This window comes from Malaya genurostris, chromosome 3 (assembly GCF_030247185.1).
Source record: "Malaya genurostris strain Urasoe2022 chromosome 3, Malgen_1.1, whole genome shotgun sequence".
Taxonomy (NCBI): Eukaryota; Metazoa; Arthropoda; class Insecta; order Diptera; family Culicidae; genus Malaya; species Malaya genurostris.
In genome coordinates, this window is record NC_080572.1 from 158,174,953 (window position 1) to 158,189,975 (window position 15,023).

General features: G+C 39.8%; 1 protein-coding gene across 4 annotated transcripts in view; it reads right to left on the reverse strand.

The window, feature by feature from the left end:
- Nucleotides 1-15,023, reverse strand: part of LOC131434807 (platelet glycoprotein 4) — a 247,031-nt gene that overhangs the window by 100,279 nt on the left and 131,729 nt on the right. For 3 of the 4 annotated variants that reach the window (XM_058601970.1, XM_058601969.1, XM_058601968.1), the window contains 2 exons: nucleotides 3,368-3,619; nucleotides 3,107-3,307 (listed from right to left, as the gene is read on the reverse strand). The exons of the other annotated variant lie outside the window; for it this stretch is intronic. In XM_058601970.1, coding sequence (XP_058457953.1) covers nucleotides 3,107-3,307; nucleotides 3,368-3,466 — 300 coding nt within the window. In that variant the 5' untranslated portion in view covers nucleotides 3,467-3,619. The remainder of the gene's footprint in view (nucleotides 1-3,106; nucleotides 3,308-3,367; nucleotides 3,620-15,023) is intronic. 4 annotated transcript variants of the gene reach the window in all.

Here is a 15,023-nt window from a genome sequence, read left to right on the forward strand (position 1 = left end):
CTCCCAGAATCAATCGTGGAGCAGGGAGGGCTTCGACCATTTCATTAAGCTGTCGCTGTCCAACTTATGCTCTCGGAGGACTACATACCGAAGCAATGCAAATGTCCTTTCCTTTAATGTTTATTTGACAAGCAACCACTTCTATACTAGAAGTCGAAGAAATATTTCATCTATAAATCGCATAGCTTTTCTTAATCATGAGATTAAAGATCATGAGGACTCTCCCCACAATAAACACATTTTTCAATATCTTGATAGCAAAGATTATCCTTATGATGCCCTTGACATTTTATACATTTAGACTTATTACTACAATAAGTAGCTGTATGTCCGAATTTTCTACAGTTCATGCAATTCATAACATGCGGTACGAAAAGCCGAACATGAAGAAGAATTTTATCGATATAGACATGGCTAATGTTACTCGAAACGAATCTGAGGGACGATAAGACTTAATTCCTTCGGCAATAGATTCTGAGTACAATTGCTTGCACTCGAGTATCTTAACTTCCTCAAGCATGGGTTTTTTAAAACAACCAATTTCATTTTTATGTAAATCATCGGCTGTCAGACTTGCTTCAGTGACAACACCGTCAATTTCCACCTCCTTCGATGGAATGTAAACTCTATATTCAACAGGTTACAATATTGTTTGCCTGTTTCCAATCGTCTACAACAACTCGAATTTTATCTCTATTAACTTTAGAGATTTTTACAACCTTTTAAGAATATGATGTCAGCTCCTTTGTAGTTTGCTTCAAATTTAATACCTTTTCTTTTTTCGAAAATAGACTTCCCATGGCCCAGTGGTACCCTATGTATAATGTTTAACACTTGCAGTATTTAGGATCTTAATAATACCCGGAAAACTTATGTATACTACTACTCTATTTCAGTTATAAGAGAAAAAAAATTAAATATACCTTGTTGCTGTTGTCTCTGTTCCTCTATCGTAAAGAACGACGTGAAGCTCATCCAACGATTTCCAATTGGCAGTCTTTTGGAATCGTTTTCTGCTATCTCAGATGCTTTGCCGTCGTTGTGGTCAACACTGAACTTGGTATGCTGCCTGTACCCGACCACAGGTACAGTGCTGTTGCTCTTGGTGGCGATCAAATGTGATCCTTGGAGTGTAGCACCTCACGATATATGTCGTCTTTTTCTATCCTACGCAGCGTACAAATTCTGGCACCTGGTAGATCAGCACTGGGTTGCTTTATCACCTCTGTGCCTTTGCACCCCTTCGTTTTCGAACCTTTATGCGATGGCACACCTCTGTGACTCGTCACTTCTATGCGCCGCACCTCTGTGTCTCTACACCTCTCTGCGTATGAACTTCGTTGCTAGCTTTCCAGTCTGGAAACGCCTCGAATATTGTCTTGGCTATTAGCACCAGCAGTTTTAACTACTTGCAGCCGTTAACTCACGAGCAGTATAATCGAAACACAATCTCTTCGCTTGAATAGTTTTTACTAAATGAGGTTTTCCAGTGATGACTTGACTTGAGAGGGAAACACTACACCGCTTTTACGAACAATGCACAGAATTTGCTGTGTTCGGTTTCATACTCACGAAAACCAAAGCTCGAAAACCAAAGCTCGAAAACCAAAGCTCGATGTTGAAGAAACCAGAGTTACGATGCTGAAATGAATGTATGTTGCCGGTGTATAGTACTGATTGAAGTTTGTTCGAAAAGCATCGGAATTTCATTCCGTGATGTAGGGGAATTATGGGTAACTCTTAGTGTTTCACATAATTCTAATACATTTACTGTTCACGTTCCGACGCAAACAGTGCGTTTCAAGGTAATGTGTAGTTTGCATTCTGCAGATGGAAAAGACTATATCTTGCGTGATACTGAAACCACATCCAGTTCGACAACCAGTGAGCGAGCATATATTCTAGAAATAGTATATTCAAAAAAGAAGTAGGGAATATTCTAGAAACAGTAGGTATATAAGCAGTGCTATTTGCTATCATGAATTCATTCGTTGTAAAATCTTCAAACTGTTAAAATGGAAAGTGAATATAGTTGTGAATAAAACAAAGCCAGGGTTCTTCCTTATAGTTCTGCCCGAGCAGTCCACCCTTGAAAAAGATTAGCAGTGTTTACAGTTCACTGTCGATCCAGTTGTTGCTGTTGACGAATTTGAGAAATCTACCCGCCCTTTTCAGGGTTAGAAGAGATAAAACTACCGAGTATCCAACCCACAAATACCGAATCAGAACACTCAGCCATTCCACGCTTCAAAATTGAGCGACACCGTTGCCTTTCCTGACGTGTCAGAACATGTTAAGTCATTTCGCAATAGGGCGAGCAAGCTAACACATTTACAACACACATTATTCCAATGTTTATAATTTTCAATACTTCGAAACGCCCTGAACTCACTGTAAGCTTTCTAACAAACAAAGCCTTGGTATTACATTCCTGTAGTGGAATTTGACCTTCTGTTTCAACAGTTTTCGCAGCCGACTCAGAGTGTACAGAACCATGGTGCATGGCTGGTGCTACGATTCTACTGACAGTACGAATCCTTCCAGGTCGGGGCTCGCACATACGACAACTGATTTGTAAGACCAGCGCCCTATGCATTGAACCACCAACCCGTAAGCTTTCTAAAGTCATGCTAAAAAACTCACTTCATTTTCTCAGAGACGGCTGAACTAATGTGCACAAACCTTTACTCAATTTAAAGGTCTTATGGTCTCTCAATCTGCTGTTGAATTTTGTCTGGGACCGATTTCTGGATCAGGAACTACAAGGTTAAGTGTTTTTAGACTTTCAAGTGGGTTCTTTAGTAATATTTAGGAAAACATGAGTTATATAAGAAAGGCATCATTACACCACTGGATGGATTTAAAAAGGTTTTTATGAACACTTCTGCATACCGAAATGGAGTTGTCGGTGTGCATTTTCTGATCACTAGCAATTTGTTTATATATTCTGAGTTCACACTGTAGTCTTAACACAACTTGGATTTTCACTGGCTATTTATTGACATACAATCAACAATTAAACACAAAAGTTTCTTTATCTTATTTTATGAATGGGTTAACTGAATTTGAAACTAGTTACTAAAATTAATATATTGAAAATATATACCACACTCAATACGCCAATGTTGTCAAGTGGCACCATGAATGGTACAACTTTTTTAGCAGACTTCATTATTGGACTTGTTAAATTCCAAAGGTATTTGTAAACAGTAGTATTAATAAAAACTTCATCTCCTGAACTGGACATTATTAACCTGAAACCCCATTTAACAATTGAATTGGAGTTCTGTAATTTAGCAGCCATCGCCTGTAAATACGTAAACTCACTATTTAAATTGAATAATAAATTAATAAATAATATACTTACAAGTACTGAAGTATTAGGCACAGTAATTGTTCTGTTCAGGATTCCATTTATGTTTCTTTCAGGCATGAAAAATAATTGTCGCTTAGAATTATACGACATAGTTGAATTATGTCGATGGAATACCACATCTAGATGTTCGAGAGTTTCTCGATATGTGATCGGGCCAATTTCTTCAAAATTCAAAGTATCATCCAAATTCTCTAACCAGCGTTGTCCATTTGTTACAGAGAAAATGTAGATTTTACATGTAACCTATAAAGCATTAAATGTGTAGCAAATAATTCTAACTAAATACGCTTTTTAAACTACAGCATTTAAACTTGCAGTTGAAGAAAAAAATATTCATATCATATTGTATTCATTGCAAATCAGGATTACATAAGATCGAAATATTATTAATTTTTTGATTGTAAATTAGGTCATGAATTCAGTTTAAGTATGGAAATGAGAGTCTAATTAGTTATTAAATCAGCGTGTACAAAGCAATTAGTCCACTGCTCTTAACAGTTGAATGTTTTTTGCAAAGCGCGAATGTCCTGCATATTTATTTATACATATTTGTTTTTGAGCAGTCTCGTAAAAAATCAAACGAAAGGTGGCAGAACCGAATGAATGCCGCAGTCATTTAAAGCTGTGAAGGTTAATATGTCGGCACAAAATTCTTCAAAAGATATTGATTATGTGCATTATATGTGCATTTGAAATTGATCGTCAAATGGTGAGATAACTAAGTCCTCACAAGTTCTTATCTCATCCCTTCCCGTCTGTATAGACAATTGATCAATAGAACAGCGTCGATTGTGCGCTATAGCCTTCTGCTTTAGTAGTACAATGATAGGATGCGAAAGGGTTAAAGTCCATTCTGTTGTACTTTATAATATATTTCATATATGTACTTGAATTATATTACATTATATTATATGTAGTGATAATAATAACAAATTTAATCTATTATTTTTATTATTATTATTATTATTATTATTATTATTATTATTATTATTATTATTATTATTATTATTAAACGAGTAATATGACATTTCCTGCAGTGCTGCGACGAAAGAAGAGCATAACTTACACTGCGATATTTATTGTTATATATTGCATAATATTTCATATATCATCATCCTATATTATATTATGCTATGTTATATTACATTATATTAAATTGTATCATATAACGCTATGCTATGTGGTGTTGATCAGGCAGATTGGTCTATATGCCGACGGATCTCCAGGAGGTTTCACAGGTTTCGGTAACAGTACCAATCTCTGCCTTTTAAAAATGTCCGGGAACGTACGCTCGTCCAGACATCTCTGTATGACCTCCCTGAACATGTCCGACCTTTAGAGTCGCGTTCTTCATTTGTCACTCTGCTAACATCGTTTGTTTGTAGTAGTGCTGGTGGCCACGGAGCCGTGTCGTGGTGATGGATGAGGACTCTTATGATCTCCTTCAGCTTCGCCTGACTACGCTCAGGGGGTGCTAGTGTCCCTCTCGTTTTGGTCATAACCATCCTGTAGGCATCACGCCATGGGTTGAAGTTGGCATACTGACACAGGTTATCAAAGTAGGCTTTTTTGCTTACGTGAATAGCCTTGTTCAGAGCAAGCTTGGCCGCTTTGAACGCTTCATTTCTTACTGCTCTTGTCTTCGGTGATCTAGCTCTTTCCTTACTTCTCCTGGTCCTTAAGCAGGTCACGCGAAGGTCTGCAATATGCTCGTTCCATCAGTAGACCAGTCGTCTGTTGTTCCACGGTCGTGCCTTTCTCGGCATTGTCGCGTCGCAAGCCCCTGTCAGGACGGACCAACTATTCCTCATCTAAGTTCGTTGTGTGGTTCTCCACTGCGAGAGCTGCACTAAACGGTTCACGGTCGAAGTCGGCAACCTTCCACGCTCGGGTTCCGGGGCATTTCCCCTATTGCTGTACCTCACTAGGCTACCTTTCGTGTAACGTATGGCAAGGTGGTCGCTATGGGTATAGCCAAATTCCACTCTCTAGTTTAAGTCTCCGACCAGGCCGGGACTGCAGAAAGTCACGTCGATGAACGACTCAACTCCGTTCCGCTGGAAGGTACTTTTGGCACCGTCGTTCCCCAGTACCACATCTAGTTTGGCGAGGGACTCTAGCAGCGTCTGCCCTCTCTGGTTAGTGTGGCGGCTACTCCACGCCGTTTCCCATGAGTTGAAATCTCCTGCTATCACGATTGTTTTTTTACCCACCAGGTCTAAGGTCAGCCTGTCGACCAGTTGGGTGAGCTGGTCTATTGGCCACCGCCGTGGGGCGTAGCAGCTGCAATAGTATACGCCATTTATCTTCGCAATGCTACTTCCTCGGCTTGCGTTGTCACTACTTCCTGAATTGGATAATGACCCGTGGTCCAGATGGCCGCTGACCCGGATCTGTCCGCAATCCAGTTCTTAGCATTAGCAGCATCTTGCCAGCTCTAGTACGTCTAGTAGAGCTCACCTCCTTTCCAAGGTCGGCAAGCTTTGCCTCGCTCCGCATTGCCTTGAGGACGTCGGCGTATTTCCCCTTGTCTGTTTCGTCCCGCAGGCTTCCCCTTTGTCCCTAGCCCTTCTCTTGCGTTCTATGGGGAACTTTCTTCTTTCTCTTCCCGGCCACCTTGAGCTAGGGTCGCTCCATGTCTGGTTGGTCCTTGTCAGGATTCTCCTTATTCTGTCGACCCTTCTCACCAGGCTCATGTCCGGTCTCTTTACTCGGATCCGGGGACCGAGTATCCCGTTTGGGATTGAGACCTCTGTCGCAATACTTCTCTCTGCCGTCAGCGACCAGGCACTTACGCATTTTGGTCACCTGGTGAGTCCCATTAGGTCTCTGTATCCGCTGTATTTGTAGAACATTTAAACTGTACCTGAAGAATCAGATGGCTGTCTATAAACAAATCATCTACCCCGCAATTGAATACACAGTGCACGAAATTTGAAGAGAGGTGATCAATCTCTGTAATACAGATAATTCAAAATTTGTACGTATTAGGTTAGGGATAGTTATAAGTAGGTGGATATTTTATTAATAATTAAAATGAATATTATGATTAAACATTAGTATGTAAAACAAGAGTAACTAAAACACCTATTATTAATAACGAATAGTATGAACAACAAAGATGAAACTAATTTAATTGTTTGAAAAATAAAAATGCTGTCAATTAGTGAGGACACATACCTTTCAATCTCAACAAGTATTTTAGTTGAAATAACTGGTGTTGTTATTGAAACAAAATTCTGTTAGTTGAACAATGAAACGGTTTTATTTGTTTTAGACATTGCAATTAGTTGAATCAACTTGAACAATGTTATTGATTTGCGAAAATAATCAAAATATACTTACTGATAAACGTCAAGATCTATTTGAAAAAAGTTCGGTATGTTGAGATACGTGAAATGAATATCGTTGTTAAAATATAAACAGTATTTTATATTGACATGTTATATCATTAGTTATTGACAGAGCTGGGAAAACCACCGATGACTGCTGATTTTAAGTGATTTTAAAAAAGGAATGAATTATCATTACGAAATCAGAACTGATCTGATCTCTAAATGATTTTGATTTTTGAGTGATCATGATGATGTCAACGTCAAGTCGAGATCAGTAAAGATCTAAATTCTAAAAAAATACTTCTGATTCGATAGGAAATGATTGATGTAGAAAAATGTTTGTAATCAGCTAAAGTGCCCGGAGGTTCGAGTAAATTAACGAAATTATTAAACTTACCTAAAATGAGTATTGAAAGATGATGCCTTCAAACGGTTGAACTAAAGTTATGCACTGATAATTTTAGCCAATTTATATGAGCTTGGGTGCATCAACCGCTGGGAATCGGAATTTTGCTACGGAAATTCAAACGTTTTGTGTGTTTGAAACCAACACGAAATAATAGAAACAATTCCGTTGGGCGGTTTCAAGTGCTAGTGCATTGAAAGTCTGTAGACTTTAAATAGTGATAGAACGTTTGGAGCTCAATTTTGAGAAGGAATTCCCACCACTTCCCGGGACATCAAAATCCCCAAGTGCCTCTGAAAACCCAACAGTGTATCAGCTGGGTGCTGGGCTAATAAAATTCTCTGATGTTGTGGACTGGATTTTTACCACCTTCAATATCTCTGATCCTCTTAAAAGCCTGTTCATGGCTTTGATACCTACAGTTAAAACTTGTTTGAAGCAGTTGACTGCAAAATGGCCCCTTTTTTCAGCGATCGTATCCTTCGATGGCTAGTTCATCCACCTAGGTCACAGATTGAATCACTGTTTTACAGTGGAATTGTAGAAGTATTATCCCAAAAATAGATTCTTTCAAAATTCTAGTGAATAATATGAAATGTGACGCATTTGCATTGTGCGAAACTAGGCTAACTTCTGATGTATCCCTAAACTTCCACGATTTCAAAATTATTCGTCTGGATCGAAATGATCCCTACGGAGGAGTACTTTTGGGGATCAAAAAGGCGGGTGGGTAATGTCAGAGACATAACTGGATGTCGTGCTCGTGAATACGAAAAAACTGGCACGCTCCCATCACTTTTCCGAATATCAGTTAGTTGATTGATTGTATGAATTGTGCAAGCTTTCCTTTTTTTCACTAATAGAGTTTGAAGCGATGCACCTACATTAAAGTACAGATTAGTTACATTAAACAGCTACTATTCTACAACTATATATTCCAAACTTGAAACAATTCCTTTTTAATTTGCCAATATAGGAGGCTAGGTACGACAAAGTTGTAGTTTATTTTTATTCAAGCTATGAAATTAGAAGATATCTTATTCTTCTCAAAATTTCAGTACGAGACAATTGCAATGGCATTGTCTGAAATGTATCGACGATCTAAGGTATGCAAGAGTCATTTTAATAATAATAATGATAGTAATAATAATGATGATAATAATACAGATTAATCTGTACATATATGTATTTGTAAATAAAATACAGATTAACCTGTGTATATGGCAACCCTGTATCGCATGGAATATTTTCACACGACCCCATACTAGTATAAAGATGTGTTCAACATCATCACTTTCGCTTTCGCATTGCCGTTCGTAATTGAATGTGTTAGTGGCGGTACAAATCTGCCTTTCTACCGGTTTTCGGTGTCATCTAGCTGGCGATGTCTCGTAGGTTCAGAGTAGCTGCTTTAACTTAAATGACGCTATTTCTCACATCACATTTCATTTTATACCTGCTACTGGTAACGGTGTACTGACGTCCCCTTTGCTAAAATACCTTTCCTGTTCGCAGAACGGGAAACAGTGAAACGATATAAAAGAGAGAGTTAGTAGCCACTAATACTGAATTGGCTGTCGAGCTGTTAACAGCATCTTGTGGAATTTTTCCGCAGAAACACGCACACAGGAGGAACAGTTAAGGGCAAGGCAAAGTCCCGCTCAAACCGTGCTGGTCTGCAGTTCCCAGTTGGCAGAATCCATCGTCTATCTGGCGGCAGTGATGGAGTACTTGGTTGCCAAAGTATTGGAATTAGCCGGTAACGCTGCCCGTGACAACAAGAAAACGAAAATCATCCCTCGCCATCTGCAGCTGGCCATCCGTAACGACGAGGAGTTGAAAACCCGTCCTTTTCAGGACGACCACATCACTGTGATGAAGAAATATTTAAGATTGCTTTAAGTTTAGCCAGTTCTGATACGCCTGGAAAGTAGAATGCGCAAATTAAGTGGAAACATTTGTTCTAACAATTTGTATAAAGTATAGTAGTATAAAGATGTTTCTAAATCAAAGTTTTCTTTTTCGTATTGCGAGACAGCGTTACTGTCGTAATTGAATGTGTTAGATATCACGATCAAAAAGCGCCCCATACTAAAGAATTCGCGACAAAAATACATATTGATCTATATACGTGGCAACTCTGTTTTGCTCGGCATATTTGTATACTAGTGTAAAGATGTATTCAACATTATCACTTCCACTTTCGCATTGCCGTTCGTAATTGAACGTGTTAGTGACGGTGCAAATTATTTAAACTTCTCGTGTATGTCTTGTATCGGCAACAGTTGCTTGGAAAATGGAAGGAAAGCGACAAAATTCAACTAGTTCTTAATGATTATCTTTAGCACTAAAAGTGCTTTTTGAATGGGCCTTGCTTGCTGGACTTTTTGGCTGCCTTTCTACCGGTTTTCGGTGCCATCGTGCTGACGGTGTCTCGTACGTTCAGAGTAGCTGCTTTAACTTAAATGACGCTATTTCTCACATCACATTTCATGTTATACCTGCTACTGGCAGCGGTGCACGGAGAGCCCTTTTCCAAAATTCCTTTTTTTGTACGCAGAACGGGAAACAGTGAGACGACAGGTCCTTGATGTTGCTCTCGTGTGGCTTGTTTCGGGAACAGATGCTCAGCAAATGGTAGGAAAAATGAACCACTCAACTTTTATATAGATGCTCTGGTATAGATGCAGACATCTCGCGTTCTGATTGGCTGGTGCTGTCATGGGTTAAATCAAACAGGTTTTTCAATAGTGTACTATTGAAAAACTTCAATGTTGTTGCAATACACGTTCAAGTTGAAAATTTTCGATTCTACTGGTAGTTAGATTATATAAATCCTTCTACAGATCACTGAGCTATGAGCTTTAAAAATAAGAGAAAGGCAAACGCGCCTTATAAATTATCCTCTTTGACACTCGTTTGTACCAAAAATTTAAGAAAAGTTTAATTTTGATCCGATGTACAACTGACTGATTCTGTGTTGCAATAAACTGTGTCGCTAAAGTGCTATTTGTAGCTTGTGTCAGCTGTTGTTGTAGTTGGTCCAGTTCTCGATGTAAACACTTGATTTTGAAGAAAGTCTGATTGATCTCAATATTTAAAATTGATTTTTTAAAACGTTCGGTTGTTCGTTGTAGTTTATGGGTGTACGGACTGCGTTCTTCCAAAAGTGGGTGTATGCATTTTAGAGAGTTCACTATGTGGTTCGGGAATAATCCAGTTTTACGACATTGAACGAGAAAGTACTTACGGATGCTCATGTTACATAACTTTCTGTTGAGTTGTGCATACACTTTGAATAATTGTGCTGTGTTGTAACCATAGTAACTGTTCATTAGCTTGAAGAAGCCATTGTGTATATTCGCCATGATGATCTCAAGTTTGTATATATCGACTGTTTTGGAGTTTTATCGGAAAAATGCGGCTTTCTCAGTCAAATGGATATAGGCATTTTGAACTAATTTTGAACTATTTCAGATTATGTCACACAACTGAAAATTTTATCATAAAATTGTGATCATATTTCCGATGGCATGTCACAAAAATTATGTTGATTCATTAGATACAACAGGAGGTTTCGTATGACCTCACACGAAATATTCATTGGAAATACTACGCAAATTCGAAATCGAAAAAAATAGTAGCAGCAAAAGAACTTATTCCGGAGGAAGAGTACACGTTTATGGCTGGCTTGATTCTCGATACTGCGATTCAAGCTCAGACGAAACGTGTACCTGGCGCGAAAACTAACATCCATCCTCTTAACCTCTGGTGGGACAAAGAGTGCTCATCACTTAACGCGGAAAGATCTTCAGCGTTCAGAAAAAATGGAACACCTGATAATTATCGGAATTACGTGGCGTTAGACAAGCAAATGAAAAAATTAGTTAAAGCAAAGATACTTGGTTATTGGCGACGGTTTGTTGACGGATTATCAAAAGAAACATCGATGAGCACTTTTTGGAACACAGCCCGACGAATACGCAACCAAAACACCACGAACGAAAGCGACGAATATTCCAACTGTTGGATAATCGATTTCGCTAAAAAAGTATGTTCTGACTATGTTCCGGAGCAGAAGATCTCCCGCGCCTCGACATCAAATACAAACGAAACACCGTTTTCGATGGTAGAGTTCTCACTTGCACTCTTGTCGTGTAACAATAAAGCCCCGGGACTAGATAGAATTAAATTCAACTTGTTGAAAAATCTTCCTGACTCTATCAAAAGGCGCTTGTTGAATTTATTCAACAAGTTCCTCGAGGGTAATATTATCCCACATGACTAGAGACAAGTGCGAGTGATCGCCATTCAAAAACCAGGAAAACCAGGCTCCGATCACAATTCGTATTGGCCGATTGCTATGCTTTCATGTATCCGGAAATTGTCCGAGAAAATGATTCTATTTCGTCTAGACAATTGGGTCGAGACTAATGGTTTCCTTTCAGGTACACAATTTGGTTTCCGCAGGAGCAAAGGAACGAACGATTGTCTTGCGTTGCTCTCAACAGAACTTCAAATGGCATTTGCTCAGGCATTTGCAGTTTCCATAAACATCCTATCTGAGAATTTGCTTCAACATGGTCTTTCACCAATTCTGAATAACTTTTTGTATAATCTGTTGTCCGAGAAATACATGTATTTCGCGCATGGCGATTTGTCGTTAATACGATTCAGTTACATTGGTCTTCCTCAGGGCTCATGCTTAAGCCCCCTTTTATACAATTTTTACGTAAACAACATTGATGAATGTATCAACACATCTTGCACGCTAAGACAACTTGCCCACGACAGCGTTGTGTCTATTGTAGGACCCAAAGCAGCAGATCTCCAAGAACCTTTGCAAGATACCCTCGACAACTTGTCGACATGGGCTCTTCAAATGGGTATCGAGTTCTTTACGGAGATAACTGAGCTGGTTGTATTTTCAAGGAAGCGAGAACCAGCACAATTACAGCTTCAACTAAGGGGTGAAACCATAGCTCAGGTCTTCACATTCGAATATCTCGGGGTCTGGTTCGACTCCAAAGGCACCTGGGGATGTCACATTATGTATCTGAAACAAAAATGCCAGCAGAGAATCAACTTCCTTCGTACAATAACCGGAACTTGGTGGGGTGCGCACCCAGGAGACCTGATCAGGTTGTACCAAACAACGATATTGTCCGTTATGGAATATGAATGCTTCTGCTTCCGATCCGCCGCGAACACCCATTTCATTAGGCTGGAAAGAATTCAGTATCGTTGTTTGCGTATTGCCTTGGGTTGCATGCAATCAACTCATACGATGAGTCTTGAAGTGCTGGCGGGCATCTTACCTTTGAAAAACCGGTTCTGGGATCTCTCATATCGTCTGCTCATCCGATGCGACATCTTGAATGCAATGGTGATTGAAAACTTCGAAAGGTTTGTCGAGCTTAATTCTCAAACCCGTTTTATGTTCTTGTATTTTAATTACATGGCTCAGAATATAAATCCTTCTTCGTTTGTTTCTAACCATGTTCAACTCTTGGATAATTTCAATTCTACTGTATTTTTCGATACATCCATGAAAGAAGAGATTCGTTGAATTCTGGATCCCATAGACCCGCAAGTAATCCCAAAATTGTTTCACAATAAATTTAGATCAGTCGACTGTGAGAAGATGTTCTACACTGACAGATCAAAACTCGATGGGTCCACTGGCTTCGGTATATTCAATGAAAACTTCACCGCTTTCTTTAAACTCAATGATCCAGCTTCAGTTTACGTCGCAGAGCTAGCTGCAATTGAGTATACCCTTTAGATCATTGACAATCTGCCCACAGATCACTTTTTCATTGTAACGGACAGTCTCAGCTCGATTGAGGCTCTCCGTTCAGTGAAACCTGGAAAGCACTCACCGTATTTCCTGGGGAAAATACGGGAACAATTGAGCGCTCTATCTGAAAAATCATCCCAGATTACCTTGGTTTGGGTCCCTTCACATTGTTCCATACGGGGCAATGCGAGGGCGGACTCACTAGCCAAGGTGGGCGCAATAGAAGGTGACATTTATGAAAGACCAATTTGCTTCAATGAATTTTTCCGTTGTTGTCGTCAGAAAACTTTAATCAGCTGGTAATATACTTGGAATAGTGGAACTCTGGGACGATGGTTACACTCAATAATTCCACAGGTATCGACGAAAGCTTGGTTCCGGGGTTTAGACGTGAGCCGAGTCTTTATTCGTGTAATGTCAAGGCTTATGTCTAATCATTATATGTTCAGTGGGCATCTCCATCGTGTGGAGCTCGCCGAGAGTGGTGTCTGCGTTTGCGGTGATGGTTTTCATGACATCGAGCATGTTGTTTGGATGTGTTTCGAGTATTGTGATGCCAGGTCCCAACTCATAGGTTCCCTTCAGGCCCGAGGTATACCACCCTTCGTACCAGTCCGCGACGTCTTGGCAACTCGGCATCTTCCTTATATGACTCTCATGTTCAACTTCTTGAAAACTATCAATGCTCAAATTTAGTGCTCTCCCTATTTCTTTCTCGTCTACAGCTCTATCGCACTCTTTTTTATGCTGCTGAAAGTATGGCCTGTATAAACGATGATTCGGAGCATGCACCTGCCTTGAACTGACTGAGTTGTTGAAAGCTACCCAAAAACGTCACACCAACAAAGCATCCCAATCCAGAATAATCTCTTCATTGCTACAAGCTGAAGAACATGAAGATTCATCGAACGCAAAGTGTGTCTAAAAGATGTATGCCACAAACAAATGATGTATTTAAATTTCAATTCAATACTGTGTAGGGGGGTATGCCGCCCCGTAACACGGCATCGCTTTCTCTCTCCCTAACAACCAGACAATCGGCCACGTTAAGCTAAAGCAAATGAGTCCAATAAAATTTTATTTGAAGAAAAAAAACTTCGAAAGGCTTGTCGAGCTCAATTCTAAGACCCGTTTTATGTCCTTGTGTTTTGATTACATGACTCAGAATATTAATCCTTCCTCGTTTGATTCCAACCGTGCTCATTTCTTGGATACTTCTGATTCTACTGTGTTTTTCGACACATCCATGAAAGAAGAGATTCGTGGAATTTCGGATCACGTACGCCCTCAAGTGGTCCCTAATATTTTTTATAATAAATTTAAAACAGGCAACTGTGAAAAGATGTTTTACACTGACGGATCAAACATCAACAAGTCCACAGGCTTCGACATCTTCAATCAGAACATCACCACTTCGTACATACTCATTTATCCGGCTTCAGTTTACGTCGCAGAACTAGCTGCTATTCAGTAAACCCTTGAGATCATTGAAAGCTTGCCTAAAGACCATTACTTCATTGTCACGGACAGTCTAAGCTCAATTGAAGCACACTTCAGAGTTTTATCTGGACGGTCTTATTCGATATCGTTAGTTTGGGTCTCTTCGCATTGTCCCATTCCGGGCAATGAAAAAGCCGACTCATTGGCTAAGGTGGGCGCATTAGAAGGTGATATTTATGAAAGACCAATCTGCTTCAATGAAGTTTTTAGTATCTCTCATCAGAAAACTCTCAAAAGTTGACAAACTTCATGGAGCAATGGCGAACTAGGACGATGGCTACATTCTATTATCCCTAGGGTATCGATGAAACCTTGGTTCAGGGGGATGAACGTGAGTCGCGATTTCATTCGTGTTATGTCGCGGCTCATGTTAAATTACTATACTTTCAACGCACATCTCCGGCGTGTTGGGCTCGCGGAGAGCTGCACCGGTGGCGACGGTTATCAGGACATCGAACATGTCGTGTGGTCGTGCGTAGAGTATTGCGCTGTCAGGTCGGAGCTACTGGAATCCCTTAGGGCTCGAGGTAGGCCGCCCAAGGTTCCGGTTCGGGATGTGTTGGCGAGTCGGGATAGTTTATATATGATTCTCATATACCTGTACCT